General features: G+C 45.3%; 1 protein-coding gene across 1 annotated transcript in view; it reads left to right on the plus strand.

Annotated features, from left to right (window-relative positions):
* The window catches only part of LOC119433883 (receptor-type tyrosine-protein phosphatase kappa), a 66493-nt gene that overhangs the window by 35549 nt on the left and 14023 nt on the right, over positions 1-16921 (plus strand). The window contains exons 14-24 of the mRNA XM_037701166.2: positions 458-500; positions 2901-2994; positions 3182-3255; positions 4807-4970; positions 9136-9223; positions 9833-9909; positions 9985-10021; positions 10507-10604; positions 11014-11279; positions 12800-12935; positions 15868-16017. Of these exons, the coding sequence (XP_037557094.2) occupies positions 458-500; positions 2901-2994; positions 3182-3255; positions 4807-4970; positions 9136-9223; positions 9833-9909; positions 9985-10021; positions 10507-10604; positions 11014-11279; positions 12800-12935; positions 15868-16017 (1227 nt within the window). The remainder of the gene's footprint in view (positions 1-457; positions 501-2900; positions 2995-3181; positions 3256-4806; positions 4971-9135; positions 9224-9832; positions 9910-9984; positions 10022-10506; positions 10605-11013; positions 11280-12799; positions 12936-15867; positions 16018-16921) is intronic.

Here is a 16921-nt window from a genome sequence, read left to right on the forward strand (position 1 = left end):
CTTTTCGAATGGCGGCTCTCCTGCAGTTAATAAAACAAGAAATGCTAGCGTAAAAGCAGCAGGTTGGTGATGATGACGCTTTGAAGTAATGCGCACACAATCTCCTTATGACGCCAAATATTGTCATAAAGCCTAAGCAGGGACTACATTTACGTGCGGATGAAGTATATAGTTAGACTGCATAAAAACGTTAGGGTTAACCCAATCCCGTAGCAGTCAATATATTCAAGAGTGAAAAACTAAGCGAAACGCGATAGTTACTCCAAGCGAAAACTGGGGAGCATAGGTATAGATGTGTAAAATATACTATTTCCGTATTGCATGGGGCCTTTACTATTTGAAATACACCAGCGAAAAGTCGTGAACAAGCACACGCACCTAACGCGGAAAAATAGCCACGAATCACGTATCTGAGGAAACATGGCATATCATTCACACTTCAACTCTTCTTTTTCAGGACAGCAGGATTTCTTACAGACTCCTGTCTGAACCAATCACTGGTAAGAGTTTGTTGCTATTCTTTTAGCTACTAGACCAGTCCAATGAATTTTCAAGGCAGAGAGTGCTCTGCGTTCATCGTGGAAATATTGTTTTTTCAACCCAGTATGCTGGAACAGGAAAGAAAACTACTTTTTTTCTGTTAAACGCACGAATTGGGACACGACTATGTACTTCAAGCTTTGAAAAAGTTGCCAACTAAATTCGAATTATTTGTATATTTCTGGCTTCTTATACTCACCACCCTCAGGAATATTACGGCTCATTGTTACTCACAGATGGCAAAATTAAAATGAAAGACGTATTCTTTAGTTCAGTTTCTGACGTTGTAACAAGTTATGCTTAAAGCAAGGGTGAGCGAATAATCAAAATTTTGAATGTAAATCTATTAGTCTTTGCCATTTGATTATTATTCGTTTAAACAATTTGGCATTCGAAATTGTGGAACGTTCGTTTCGATTGAATACTGAAAGGGATAGCAGCAGTTCTTGCAATTTGCAAAGGGAAGGACTGATGCGTTATTGAGAAGCATTATTGTTGCGCAGACGATCCAGTTCCTGAACAGACACATTAAGGAGGACACACATGCAGAGTAGTTGCCAGCCGTTGGGTAAAAGCATGTCTCGCCTTATGAGCATCCTATGAATTCGCTACCTCTATTTAGGAATAGGAATTTATCATTTGACCAATCCCAAAATGTTTTCATTTTTTTTCGAAACGGTGCGCGGTGCTGTAGTATTCCCTTACCTCTTTCAACGAGCATAATTGCACTCTAGTAAATTAGCCATCTTGGACTTGCTGTTTCTTTTTTTTATTACAGTCATTGTGATCGCGTACCATACATAAAGGTACATTTTCTTGTTTCTTATTTACAAGCTTCTCAGTTGACCCTACATCGAGTGTTAGCGTTATTACGTTTATTAAGTAATGTATAACGAGCCTTTTTCTGCCAAACAGACTAAAAAAGCTTTTTCATTACACTTTTTTGTATAAGTTGGGAATATTCGTATTCGAGTCAACGATTCGAGTTTGTTTTTGCGGATATACTTCAGTCGAACCCATTCGAAAATTTTGCTAGTTCGAGCACTTCAAGAAACACAAATCCATCGGTACAGCTGAACGCATTGCATCTCTGCGACGAACACATCAACCCTTCAGCTAGGACACCGACCCACTCTATTCACCAACTTAGCATAGACATTTACAAAAGCTTAAGGTGCTTCATGTCCTAGATAAAACAATGCCTAAGGTCAATAGGCTATAAATAAAAAATTGCATCGCTTATCTAGTCTATCGTTCTCTAACTGCCTCGCCAACTCTGTACGCTCAGATTTTTTTATATAGATATTTTACATGATATGATTTTATATATGATATTTTATGTGGTATGAATTTATATGATATAGATATTTCTCACTATATTTGTTAATGATCTTGAACAATATTTGCGTCATTCGCGTCTCCTTTTGTACGCTGACGATACTAAACTTTACCGTGAAATAGCATCAGCGCAGGATTGTGAATTATTACAAGAAGATGTGAATTCGTTCGCGGAGTGGTGTGCTTCCAACTTTTTGCGTATGACTACAACGAAATGTCGCAGTTTCGCCCGAAAGGCGAAGCATCAATTGCGATAGCAAATTAGTAGAGAGCTATACGGGTTAAGGATAGTAGTTTTGTAGGCTGTATAAACTTGGACACATAAGCTTGGTATCAGCGCGCACAAGCAAGCACTCGGTACTCGATTTATCGCCCCCCCCCCCCCCCCCCCCTCGGTGCGTCGGAACACAGGTTTTTGCATTGCCGCTCAATGCCTACATTGGCCCGTTCTTCTGTTTCGGCATGCAATCGGCATATGCGCAATATAAACGTCGCTGACGGACTCGCGGTCTCTAATCTGCAATATTTCACCGGTTGAAGTGCGTCGAAAATCGAATGACGCTTCGGTCGCATAATAGGAGGCCACCATCTGTCCTAATCGTTTTCGTGAGACCAATATGTTGTCCACGCAACTTCGGGGGGGGGGGGGGGGTGATAGCTGGCATGAAAGGGGCAATGTCTTAAACAGGAACAGAGCCCCCCGCCCGTTTAGATGGGGAACCTGGCCTTCATCATCCGGCCTGGGAGCACGTGTTGTTGCTCATAGTGAGCGCGATAGTACAAAAAATTTTGCCTAATGATTCGAACATGTGTACTAATATAAAAGTGTTTAGACTTGTCTTTACATACTCTATGGCTTACTTAGTCCCAGCGCCATACTAGTGGTAGCACATGGACGCACAACTTTCATTGGCGTGCATGAAATAGTTAGCAGCAGGTGTAAGCAAGTCAATGATAATGGGAAGGCTAATGATTCGGGTTATTTCGTAACGTGTAGAGAACGTTGCACGTTTTGATTTCAGTTCGAAAACAAGAACCAGTAGGCCGTGGGTCTACGCCGATTGCAGCCATCGTCATCGTCGTCATCCTCATGGTAGTGCTCATCGTTGTAGTCTGGTACGTATTCTCAGATGTATTTTAATGCGATTAGCGTTCTTTGAGAATTTAACGCGCTGGTTAAATTTGGAGAATTCGGGAAACACTGCTGTTCCGCTGCCTTCAATTTTTGTCTGTGTGTGTGTTCCGTGCATTGCGGTGGTGAATTTCGCATCGCCAGGCAACATTGAATTTTTTTTCCCCGCAGGAAATGGAGAAAGAAAATTATAGGGAAATTGCCGCGAACGTTTCCTCAGAAGCCTGCTGCACCAGCAAGCGACGGTAAACTGTTTAGCGACTTCTTATTCGTGAAATGCGTTGCTTAAAGAAGCATATCACCTCCGTTCTTTGTTTTTTTCTTCGAGCAAGTTTTCTCGATTGTATATATTGTACAATGTAAAATAAGTTACACCTATAAAAGTTAATAAGGGTGCAAATCAGTCTATAAATCTCCTGACTACACTCTCTTTAGGTGAAAGGGTGTCAGTTATAGATCGACTTAAACCCTCATTAACATTTTACTTTTTCTTCTAACTTGCTTGTCGCAATATTATGGTGTTGTACATCGACTCTACATTTAGTGCTTTATTGTGTATGTATATTACCTCTCCTGCTTGGGCCTTCCAAGGCCTGCAGTATTTCATAAATAAAATAAAAATACAATAAATGGTGTCGAATTATTTTACACTGTTGTGGCACTTCACACTAGCGCAAGATACTTCTTTATTTTATCCGCCAGCACTTCCTCATTGCTGTTGCTGTTTAAATATGGCAATAAATGCTCTACAAGCGTAGGGTCGCTCGCATTCTGCATTATTCTGTAGATGTAGTGCAAAAATTAAATTCTGGGCCTTTACGTGACAAAACCCTGATCTGATTATGTGGTACGCCGTGGTGGGGGGACTCCGAATTAATTATAATCACCTGGGGTGCTTCAACGTTGCGCCAAAATCGAAGTACTCGAGCGTTCTTGCATTTTGCCTCCACGGAAGTGCGGCCGCCGCAGCGGGGTTCCGCCCGCGGCCTTGAGCTCAGCAGCGCAGTGTCATGGCCACAAAGCTACCACGGCGTGTGTAACTCCGAATGAAGACGTGGTATTACACACCGAAAATGTGCATCTCACACACTGCTCTGAAGTTAGGACAAAATTTATTAGGGAGATTTTTCCGTAACTCCCACGAGAAATGTAAGCATATCCCGTTTATAAGCTGCAGACTACCTCATAACCTTTGTAGTCGGTCAAACAGCTTACGCTACTACCACATCAGTTTTTGGTGTGGAGTGACGGATTTGTCATAAAACGAATTCAACAATTTTGTCTAAAAAAAGAAAACAAGACCTCAAATCGAAATTACGCTACCCACATTGAAGTAGATTGTTCTAAAATTTAACAAATTGAAATTAAGGTATCTGTTTTAGCTAAGCGCCTCCTAATAATTGGACAGCTTTAGTTCATCTGGAATCCCGGTATCGTTGGACGACCACCGCATCAGCGGAGACGTAAACGCGAGCGGCCGGATTGGTGGCGCCACCTGGTGGCCCAGAGCTCAACCAGACAAACACTATTATTGCACTTACTAAGTGCATTCTACTTCGCTGCTGATGGAAATCGTCGGCAGTGTAATCATGGTCACGTTGGCCCTTTAAATATTTTTTTTCGACGGTAGCACTCGCGGAACACTAAACGTCTCTAATAAGGCATTGCGGTCAGACGAAGTGTCACAAGATGTCCCTACTAGTGTCCGCTGACCCGGTATTACGGGAACACCGTCGCGTGCCCCGGAATACTGGAAGCGCTAAAAGTGACTATTTTCCATTTTTCTACAACTGCAGCGGCAAGCCTGTCAATCGTTGACGAGAACGACGGGCTGGAGTTCGAGATGGAAGAAATTGGCGGCAACGGAACCGAGACCACCTCGAAACCGCTGCCCGTGTCCGATCTTCAGGATTACGTGCAGCGAATGCTAGCATGCGATGGCCTCAAATCAGAGTTTATCGTGAGTTTATCGTGACACCAAGACGCTGTTTTGTTAACGACGATAGTCTTTCTTGGGCTACCTAAGCGCGAAAGACTTTGTCTGTCTGTCTGACTGTCACTCGATTCAACCACATGGCCAAAATCAACCAAGCTACTAGCACTGGTGGCACAGGGTCATACCAAGGAGGTTTATAAAAAAATGTTTACTTTAGCAAATGAAAAATCACCGCGTTAGAAATAGCGTTGAAGAGACGCTACGTTAAAGACAAGCCGACTGAAGCCGCGGCTCTGTAGCCGACTTTAAGCCAACAGTAATAAAAGGTCACAATTAACAGATGGCGCGACAGCAGGGCGAACGCAGAAAATTTGAATTGAATTCAGCAGAACTCCCATTGCATCCATCATGGGAGGAGTGAGAGAGGAGGGAAAAAGCGTGAGGGGTGGGCGGGGGGAGAAGGGAAGGTGTTACGTATCAGGGGTGGCAGAAGACTATCGTCTTTCGACGTCATTTGCAGCGAAGCAAGCAGATATGCGGCCATTTTTTTTACTAACTTTCAAAGTATGGTTGCAACTCCGGAAGTAACATGTGGCCTTTGAGACAAGGGGGGGGGGGGGGGGGGGGAGGGGGGTAATGACACCAGGTGCCGCTGCCTCATGCTATTGCCCTAGGGAGCCTGCATGCAGCGCTTGTATGTAGGCTCCCTACTATGCCCTGAGAACGCTGCTATCTCACAATCCTGAGCACGAAATTAAACTTGCTTTCTGTTGCGACCTTCGCACGAAAGATATTATATTAAATGTTGTGAGCCGTTAAGGAAGGCGTCTAGGATGGCTGGTAGCCATACTTTTCGTAACTTATGATGAATGAATATTTAGAGATGGGCACCAAAAATAAGTTGAACAAATGTAAAGCCTTACTAGCATTGAGTTCAAACAGATCGCTTGAATTGAAGCGCGTAGTTTCAACAGTCAACAGGTGTAGCTTAACAATTGTGCGGAGATCGCAAGTGCAAAGAAATTCGTTGAAAGGTTTTCGAACACAGATGTAAGGCCACACCTGTTACATAAGTGGGCAACAAAAACTTGAAGCTGTTCAAGAGATACAAGTGTTATATTCAACGTATCCGCAAAGCTAGATTGCTGGTGGGACGTAGCGATTCTTGAAGCAATTGGGAAATAATGAAGCTTAAGAAACGAAAAAAAAAAAACAAGAAAGATTCACCGAAAACGAAACAAAACACACACACAAAAAAAAAGAAAAAGGAAACGGGAGATTCACAATGCAAGGAACGTACTTCCGGAGGGGGAAGCCTAACTTCAGGGTAACAGCGCCTAAGTACACGTGCTAGGGGTACTCGAACACTGAAATATCCTAATTGAATCGAATACGAATACTACATAAAAAAAGTTGCAGTGGCTTAGCTCGGCTATGCCAGGATATACGTAGCGTTAGCAAAGGTTCAGCTGATTATTCTTAGCTTTCCTGGTTGTCTCCTACGCTCAACCGCTAATTGCCAGGCAACTACTTCGGGATCCGATGAGTCAAGCTTCTCCGTTCTTCTGCGCTGTTGAGTAGCATTTGCGCTCTCCTTCTCCGTGGTTATACCACACTGGCAAACGCCAGTCAGAAGCGCAGCGGCTCCAGCGCAGTGTCAGACGGCGACTCCACAGCGAGCGCGCGCCGGCGCCAGTGCGTCTACCACGGCTACGACGTCACTCCTCTGGAATGCGCAGACCGGCGGCGGTGAGTCGCGCGCGGCGGCGGCGGAGTGCACGAGAGGTGCCAGCTCCGGTGGCTCCGGTGCGCAAGCCGTGTGACATCACTGATCCTTGCGCATGCGCAGCACGGCTCTTGATGTGCCGCGCGAAACGGGCTTGGCTAGGCCAGTGTAGCTAACGCTACAATATCACTTTCGAATATCTAACCGAATACCACATAACTTCTCATGTCAACACAAAACGGAATGTAAAGTTTGCATCGAGTCGACTTGGCTGAAAAGGCTTATTTGCCCTATTTGTTACGCGCTTATAGAGAACCGGTATTAATTTCTTCCACGCACAATTCTTTAACCTGTGCCGAAGGAACGGTGCCATAGCCTTTTCGCATTTGGCCCCCATCGAAATGCGGCTGCCTCGGCTGGGAAATGAGCCCGCTCGACACACAACGACATATATCCATTCCGTCACAGAGTCGAGTCCCTCCTTTCCTCCTTTAAGTTACTTATGTGGTCAGCGTCTCTGTATTTTTTGACAGCGAAGCTGTTTAAGCTATCCGTAAAGCGGCGCTCGTCGACCGAAAAAAAAAAAAAAAAAACATCGCTGAGCGATGAGTAACCTGGGTTGCCTAGCAACCACCTCGTGGAGGAGCGTGTGCTTCGCCTCCTCTTCGTGCCGTGTTTTTAATTATCTGCGGCACGTTTAGCGATAACTGTCCAGACGAGCTTTAATCAAGCACTCTACTTCAATACACCAGCCATATCTGAACCCCACCTCCTGCGACTCGTCAACAAGACTGACATGTGATACTGACGATACCTTTTTAAAGAGAACAGTATGCAACGTTATGAGTGGACATAACACTGACAATGACCGCGACGAACAACACTGTAAAACACAAAGGTGTCACATATAGACACACCAAAAGGGACATTATGTATGCTTTTGTATATCTCGCTGAAGTATAGCACCGTGGAGCCCCCTACTTTTTTCTTCCAAACCGCAAGAACGCGAAGCACCAGCCGGACGTTAGATGGCGCTCATTTCTTGCCCGTGGTTGGTAATCAGTGACAGCGGGCTTTAAATCCACGTCATCCCGACAGCCGCAGAATATAGGCAAGACTTCGAGTAAGGCGATTGTTTTCTGAACGCCGATTTCGATATTACCGGCACTTGCGCTATAGTCGACCTGCTCGAGATATTCGCGGGAAGCAAGGAGATCGTGCCACAATCTATCAAATCGGAAGAGCAAGAGAGCGCCACGCTAGTGGGTACTGGAACCTTTTGTGAGATGATTTAGTTGAACGCTTGAGGAAATTCAAGTCGTACAAATAATCGACGGCAGATTGCGCCGCGAACGCTTGCGTTGGTAACAAATACGAGGCAGCATAAATGCACAAGAGACATATCGACGTCCTAGCCTGCGCTATGCTCTGAAGCTGGTACAAAGTGATTAGGTGTCACTGGTGAACTCGTGTTTCTTACAGCGAAGCTGTATATGGCTAGCCGATTCGTCTGTCAGTCACCTGTACGCATAAACTATCATCATCAGCATTGGCTCGAGCGTTGTCGTCTACTTCCGCAGCTGGCTCATTGGCGCCGCTCGGCGCAACCGTGCGAACGCGCTCGTGCCACTGCTACCGCATTCGTCGTCGTCGTCTTCTTCCACAACTTGCTCCGTTGCCGCTCATCATTCCAACATAAAATTTCACTTCTCTTCTCTCGTCGTAATCGGGATGGATGGATGGATGGATGGATGGAAAAACTTTATTATGATCCATTGGGTCGAACTAGTTTCCTAGCCCGAAGCGGGCCCCTCCTGTCGTAATCGGGAGGCCGCGTTTACCTGGGGTATGAGCCATTGCTTAACGGGGTATGAGCCATCCATCGTCTTACGTGACGGACAGATTTAGTTTTGAAGCAATTTAATTTTGAAGAATCGCAAGCGGCAATGCCACAATGGCGGACTGCGGGCATACCGTCAGTGACGTCGTTTTCTCCGTCGCAGCCGAACGTGTGTGTGTAACCTCATTAAGAAGCACAAAGACGTAACGAATAATTAAGATTTTAATGCACCGTTGGGATTAACTCAGTGATAAACACCGGGGCCGCACGTTTAAGCTTCGCTGGTTAACCATCTGTACGGAGTGTTTGGGCGGTGGTTTCTTGTTGCGGACCACTCACGAGTCACGGACCACTGGCGTTCAGAAGAGCACAGACAGCAAGGGAGCCTACATGCAAACAGCGCTTGCATGTAGGCTCCCTACAGACAGCCCTGTCTCAGCGCCAAAAGATGTATGGTGCCCTCTATCTGCCTTTTTCTTGTTTCTATTGCATTATATACTTGCCTTAAGTTGACCGGGCGTCAAAAGTTTAATTTTAAAGCGAGATTAGGAGTAGATTTTGTCTACAGTTTATCATTTTATATTAAGCAAATCACGATAACGATTTATGCGAATTGATTTCAGAGCCAGCCCAAGGGCCGTCAGTACCCAACGGTTGAAGCATTGAGGACCGAGAACAAGATCAAGAACCGCTATGGCAATTTACTGGCCTGTGAGTCCAGGAAACTTGCAACCTATAGAAAACTAGCGCAGGGCATTAGCGACATCACGCTGAAAGGCGCCCACTACAGTAGAAACCCGTCTACCAGATATCTGTAGTTATCGCGACATGAACAGAGCCGGCAGGTCACGTAATCTCTCCATATAGTACCACTACTCTAGGCGGGTCACACTTTCAGCAAAAGCAGGGCAAACTGAAAGCGTTTGCCTATCTCTACGGATTAAAAATATTCACTTAGAATTGGGACGTCATGTTAACGACTTAGGGTTCTCAACATCTTCACAGAAATCACATCTCACCCATGCAATAGAATTTTACTTTGTAAATTACTGAATATAACTTAGTGCCCATGAGCTCGTTTGTTTCACTAGCGTGAACGTGAAGAGCTCAATAACATGCGATCGTGAATCTCAGCCAAGCAGTATACTGTGTACAGCACATCATGGAAATGACTCATTTAAAGCAAGCTAAGTGAGATCAGTAACAAGGAGAAGATATCGCTATGACTTGCAATCATCAATGCGTGATCACGCGTTCGCCTCAACCTGTGTGTCTTTGACGCCTGAACTAAATGCGCTGCCTGTTTCTCCCGTCTATCAGATGACCACAGCCGCGTGAGGCTCAAGCCGATACCTGGCGTATCCTTCTCAGACTATATCAATGCCAGCTACATTGACGTAAGTACGAAAGAATATGTTTAACACCAAGGCGTTCGGTTAATTCATTTTACGTTCAGAGCTTCTTTCTTCTAGGGCTACTGCCGGCCGAGGCGGTACATCGCAACTCAAGGTATTTCCCGACTTCACGCATAGCAAGACTGCTCTGCACGCATTCGTATCTTTTATATTAGTGAAGGTGTTGGGTAAATCATTGTCTGCCTTGATGTGGCTAAAATATCGCAGAACAATAAAATGGGAATATTAATGCAAAGTAAGTTAGTGCTGGTTGCCAACGGCAACTTTTCTTCCCACTACTTGAGCCCGTTGGCTATGTGATAACTGTGCATATATATATATATATATATATATATATATATATATCATTTCATTTCAGCGCTACCTATCTATTGCCGCACTTTGGCAAACGTCATATTTCGAAGAAAACGATAGCTGAGTTTTTGTTGATTATATTCTTGCAGGAAAAACGAGCATTTGACACTAACAACACCGAGAATGCAGTTGCACAGTCCAGCTTTGTCTTAGAAAGTTATTAAGCCAGACTGTGGGATACTATGGGTGAGCATTTCACAACAATTTAAAGCTTTTTCCCTACAGGCCCCAAGCCGCACACCGTACATGACTTTTGGCGGATGGTGTGGCAGGAGAACGTGTGCAAGATTGTCATGCTCACTGGCCTCGTGGAAAACGGCAAGGTATAAAAACTCGGTCATATATTTTAAGTACTTTAGGAACCCGGGATGCCGTCCCTCGTCGGTAGGTGTCACGCACAAGACAAGGTCTACGTAAGACAAAAACTTCCCATAAAATTCCCCTAAAAATGAATAAAATTAAACAAAATAAGTATTAAATAATATAAAATGAGGAAACCATCATGAATTAACGCATTCATTCACCCAAATTATTGAAAACTCGATCGAAAACGCCAAGATGATACCGATACTAGTCTATCTAGCCGCCAACGTCTTGGTGCTCGCATTGTCGTTTCGTTAACTTGCTTAACGGAAACTACGCGACCCAATTAGTTTCGCTGTTTCGTGCAGTTACGCTACTGTAACACGCGAACTGACCTTTTATTTGACCGTCTCACCCATATTATCGCAGACCAAGTGTGAAAAGTACTGGCCGGAGAAGACAGCCACCTACGGAGACGTGCAGGTGCACTTCATCGCCGAGGAGACGTTCCCAGAGTACGCCATCCACCAGCTGCACATTACGCTGGCCGACACCACCCGCGAGGTGAAGCACTTCCACCTGACGTCGTGGCCCGATCACGGAGTGCCCCTCTACCCCAACACACTGCTCACCTTCCGGCGGAAGGTCAACCAGTACAGGACATTCAACGAGGCGCCAGTGGTGGTGCATTGCAGGCAAGCGCGTGTTCTGATATACGCGCGTGTTCGCATAAATACGACTGCCTCTAACATTTCAATACAAACATACCCACTCACTGCAGTCAACAAAAAGTTAATTATTCAATTTTAGTTAATTGGGCTGCTGACAGCGATAATTATCATCTCACTTGATGCCCTCCTGGCCACAACTTATTTGCGAAGGTGGTCCTCACGTACCTCCCAGTGACTAATTTTAAGAAAACCATAGAGCTTAATTTTGAACACCCTGTATTCTTTTGCTAGTATGGGCTTATGCTACAGTCATGCTTTCCGCGGCGCAGTGAAGACGATGCTTCGGTTGGTGGTGGGTCCTAAATAATCTGGCCATTGGCCCTATCAAGCTGAATCGGCCGATGGTTGCGAGACCACCGAAACTAACCTGCATGTTCTCGTGCATTTCTTTGGGCGAGACAACCTAAGTTCGCCGATTGCTTTTAAATTCTGCCACATTACAGTTGAGACGTTCACCTTCAAAAAGACATAGTAACGGTGTCCCTAGTGGACGCGTACACCTCCATGCCTCGCCCTTAGGAACTACTATTCTGTTTCACCCGGCGTCATCATAAGGAATGTCCTTTGTTCGCAGCTTGATGAACTCCCTGAAAATGGTCATTAATTTTTTTCTGGACTATATTACCGTAAAACGCAAGTGTACGGGGGTATGCACAAGGCGGCATGCAGGCTAATGGCGGTAGTGATATGACAATGCGTGTTCAGAATACGCTGCAGGGTCTGTATGCCTACGTACTGAATTATATACCACGCGAACGGTCCTACAAGGATGCCTCGAAGTGATTTCTCACCCTACGGGTCATTAAAGCCGTGTGTGGCGAGCCATCGCCCTCTATAAAGAAAAAAATAACAGCGGCTAAGTAGCAAAGCCTGGCGTGCTCTCAAACACCAGGCCGATGGCGAAAATCAATGAGGTTATTTCCTTTCTTTTTTTTTCTCTGGGCGCGAACCGCACTGATACCGGGACCTTGTAACCTCTGCTGCGAACGCTTAACTATCAGATAAGTAGCCTCTAAAGTGCGAGACAGACCCAAAGCCGTGTAAAAGCACAGGGCGAGGTAAAGAAAGGGACGACGTGAGGTGGAAAAACATACACGATTAGCAGCGTGCTCAGTCGGGCTGTTTAGTTGTTCAGTTCAGTGACATGTCGTTTGCTTCTTTTTTTGTATCCTCTGTGGCACAGTTAAAAATCTGCTGTTTTACGCGGATACAGCTGATTGTGAATGGTGGCTATTACGTCGTTGATCTCGGACTGTAAATCGTTGACTGCTCGAAAACAGTTCGGCCTCCTCATCGTTTCACATTATATTACAACGCTTCCTGACTGCGAACCCGACGCCCAGTATACAAACAACATCTGATAACTTGCGACAGAACAAAACTCTTCCCTCGGGTACTTGTTTAAGCGTAACTGTCCAGAGAAGGAGGTACAAGTTCTAGTTTGTGAGAAGCAGATCCACCACCAACCACCCTGTTCTTCGCAGTGCCGGCGTCGGCCGCACTGGTGCGTACATTCTTCTGGAAAACCTCATCGAGCAAGCGCAGTCCGAGGGCCTGGTGGACGTCATCGGCCAGCTGGCAGCGATGCGTCACAACAGGATGAATGTAGTCGAGACGCTGGTAAGTCTTCCATCAATAGCGTAATGGTTCATAATGAACCTTAGCGCAAACAGGACGACACAAGAAGGAGACAAAACAAAATGCTCACTGCTGCACATGCTCCTAATGTCTGGGTTTTTATAAGTAAGGCTGTGAAGCATTAAAGATGTCAGTTGAGAGTAGCGCCTTGTCCTATCTCCTTCTTTTGTGTTGCTTGCGCTAAAGTTTAATATGAATTTGCATCAACTAGATAGTGAAAGCATTCTGCTGAGCCTAGTGGTTCTGGGTGGCCTGCTTCGTCAAACGCGGGATTGAACAGAAGTACAGTCAAGGGTCATCGGCTGAATTTCGGTCGAGGAATTGGTTCATGTTACTTAAAAGTGAAATAAAGGTCATCCACTTAAAGCATTCGCGCCTTCGGCAAGTTTTGAGCAATGTCGACCTGAGGTACGAACGGTGGCAACCGTTGACAAATAAACTTACATAGACCCTGAACCACCCCTCGGGCTTGTTGAAATAAAATAGTCCACGTGTAGCATACGCTGCTGTACATTAATGTCTCAGCGAAGTTTTGCTGTCGTACGCGGTGCGTGGAGCTCGAAAGCGGAGCGCAAAGTCACCTTTTTCTCAAACGCTCTCTTTTCAAAGTAAGCCACGTTCCTCACTGCTTTCTGGACGCATTATTACGTAATAAAACGAATTATTACGTTATATTTATTACGTGACAAAACGAAACGCTTTATTACTTAAGAAAACGAATGCGGCTGCTATTGGTAGCTGCGGTCGGCTACGTAGCGTAGATACCGTGGCCGCCGCGGGGTGCCGCCACGAGTGCACTGGCTAAGTGCACTGCCGCTCGCTGAGGGCTCCCGCGTTTGACTTACGTTTAGCGCGTCGTAGGCACCAAAATAGGACATCGTGGCGTCTACGTTGACATCCAGATGAAATTTCAACTGCGCGCCACGGAGCGTTGTGGCCACGCCCCACTCCGCCGTAGCCTTCGCAGTGCAAGGCACTGAAGAAGGAATGGGTGCGCAGTGGAGGTCGTGTTTGATTGCCAATAACTCCGCTTCTGCTGAACGCATTGAAGTATTTTTGCACAAAAATACTTTCGAAGTAGCCTATTTTCACTTCAAATGCCTTTCTCCACTTCGATAAAAAGTAGTTCAGGGCCCCTGCAAGTCAACTGCGTTGTTTGCGTGGCAGAATACACAACGACTCACACCCGCTATATGTTTGCGCCAGAGACCACGAATCACGGAACGATTTCTTCCTGTGGCTATTGATATGGCAATTTAAACATTTGACAGCTATAAAACATTTTTTTTGGGGGGGGGGCAACAGCGAATTTAAACAATTCAAGCAAATTTAAGCTTTGTACGTCAGCACGTTGCTCTCTAGAGATAATACTGAAAAACAATTAGAAGGTAGTTCAAAGTAATAATGCATTCACACTACGTGCATTTTGCGCACGAGATGCTAGAAGCAAAATAACATTGTTCAGGACTAGCGCCGAAACAAACTGGCGGTACCGCTGCGCAGTATGAGAGCGCCTGAGCAACGCTTAGGGTTCAAGCTCAAGCGAGATGACGTTCTCGATGACATGACGAATGTTGAAACGCAAAATCTCGTGCTCTTTTGGATACCTATTCGGAGGTTGACCTATAACAGCGTAGGTGACATCTCCCATTTTCGAACATGCTTGCTTTTCATACCTCAGAAATTGCTTACGAGTTGCTTGAAGCAAGAACTTGGAAAGCTCACGACACACACGCAACACACGAACGACCACAATAGACATGTTTAAAGATGCGACCTGGCTGATAGAACAGGGTTTTCGTGGCTGCAAAGTGCGATTACTGTGGATGAGAGATGCATGGAAGATAGAATGAAAGAAGAAGCATTGTGGCGACAACCAGTATACTTAGTGTTTACATAATGTCAGCACGTTTATTGCCAGCGCCTCGTTTGAATAGTCGACAACTTGAAAAAGAGCAAAAGTCGATAGCTGTAGCAGAGGCTTTATTGATGACAGTGTCGTAATAATAAAGATATCAAAATGAAAATAAACTAATTTTGGGTGACGTGAATTCAAAGCAGCGGCGAACGCCAAGAACGGCGCGATAATCACCACCACGTTGTTACGTCAACACAATTTTACTATTAAGCTTTTAAATAAGTAGATTTAGCTCACTAAAGTAGACATGGGCTCAAGACGTGCCTACCAGGAGGAACGAATTCTGCCTATAGCATCACTTTCCATAAGGATGGCTATGTGGTAAAGTGATAAGTAGAATGCGAGTGCGTCTAACCTTATGTTTCGGAGTGGTCATGTCGAAACTTATGCTAGTTGCAGGATTTCTACTTACTGAATTTGACTTGAGCGCTGACAAGCTTGAACAGCGCCGTTGCAATATGTGGGCTCAACAATTAAAGCGTTAATTATTTAAAAGCAATTTACGTCATTATGGGCTATTTTCCCACAATTTATGCTATCATTACTGGCGGAAAAAATTCCCTTGTTTCTGGAATACTGTTTCTTAATATATAGACGCAGCCATTGCTGAATTAACTATAACGCATAACACGGGAGCCACTGATTTCACAAGAAAAAATGAAATTGTTCATTAACAGGCCCAAAAAAATTTCACGGGAAATGCTCATTTCAATTAGATTTCTTTACCTCAATCTCGGGAAAAAAGTTAGTTGGGAAACTTTGCACTGCTACCGCCATCGTTGTTCAATATCTAAGTGAGGACGGGCCCCTTATTGTCCGCACAAAAATAAAGTTCTCGCAATTTTCGGCCTTAGCGATGTTACGAGGCGGAAAAAAAAACACTAGGCAACGTATCGCCCACCTCAATAAAATAAACTCAAGTCACGCCGTTCTTGTGACAGCGTTTGGTTTTTCCGATCAACCAACACGACAGTGCGTCATTTCTCGTGATTCCAGGAGCAGTACAACTTCGTCCACCGAGCGTTGATGGAAAGCGTCTGCATCAGGGACCACAGCGTTCCTTGTAGCAAGATATTCGACCGTTACCGGGAGCTACTAGCAGTGGACGAGTCGACGGGGAAGAGCAACTTTGCCAAGGAGTTCGAGGTGCGTAACCATGGGGAAACACGATGGCTGTTCCAACGGACTTCCTTGATACGCGTGATACGTGTGCGCGCGCTTAGACATGATACGTAACAGTGCTTTTAAGTAATGCTGTCCCTCAGCCTGTAGAGGGCGTTTGCGTTGATTATTAGCATCAAGGTACAACAGCCATGCCATGTAGCTGCTCCCAGGGCAAGTACCAAAACTCCGCACAGCCGAGGCGGTTTTCTATCTTTACGATCGCGGTCTGTCCGCGTTCAACATTGACACCTCTTCTAAAGAGGAGGAGGAGGAAAAGGGTTGTGTTGGCTGCAGGCGGATCTGAACTTGCAAAGGCATGGCTGCAATTGTTCCGATCTAGCGTCAAATGCTAACTTATATGGGATAGATATACCTCTGTGCTACATATGGCGTGTGTGTGTCCTTTATCCCTAACACTGTTAAGAGAGATAAGCGAAGCGGGAAGGCAAACGTAGGATGCCTCCACTCCACCAAGTCCATTCTTACTACAAAGTTCGACTAGTGGCTGTTAGCAAGTGCCTAACAAACGTCACCACTCGCTGACCAAGTTAGTCTTAGAAATTTCATATGGGACTGTACACCTCCCCTCAGAAAATGTAGCGAGCGGAGAAAATTATGTCCTTCATGGTGTCGGCGGGAATTTTAAGTCCAGCATGGCCAGATCCTGTGTCCCCTCACAGGCAGTGACCATTCAATGTGTATACATTGTCTAGCGCTGGTGAGATTACCAAATGCAGCGGCTATTGCGTTTTTGCCACGTCTTATAGAAAGTAAAGGTGTACTTAGCGTAAACTAATGATGGAAAACCATGCGGGCGTTGTCGGAAAGCTTCTGGTCGAAAGTCGAACCTGGCACTTGACTGACACAGTGGGCAGTCGAGAATCCG

The sequence above is a fragment of the Dermacentor silvarum genome, chromosome 11 (genome assembly GCF_013339745.2).
Source record: "Dermacentor silvarum isolate Dsil-2018 chromosome 11, BIME_Dsil_1.4, whole genome shotgun sequence".
Classification (NCBI taxonomy): Eukaryota; Metazoa; Arthropoda; class Arachnida; order Ixodida; family Ixodidae; genus Dermacentor; species Dermacentor silvarum.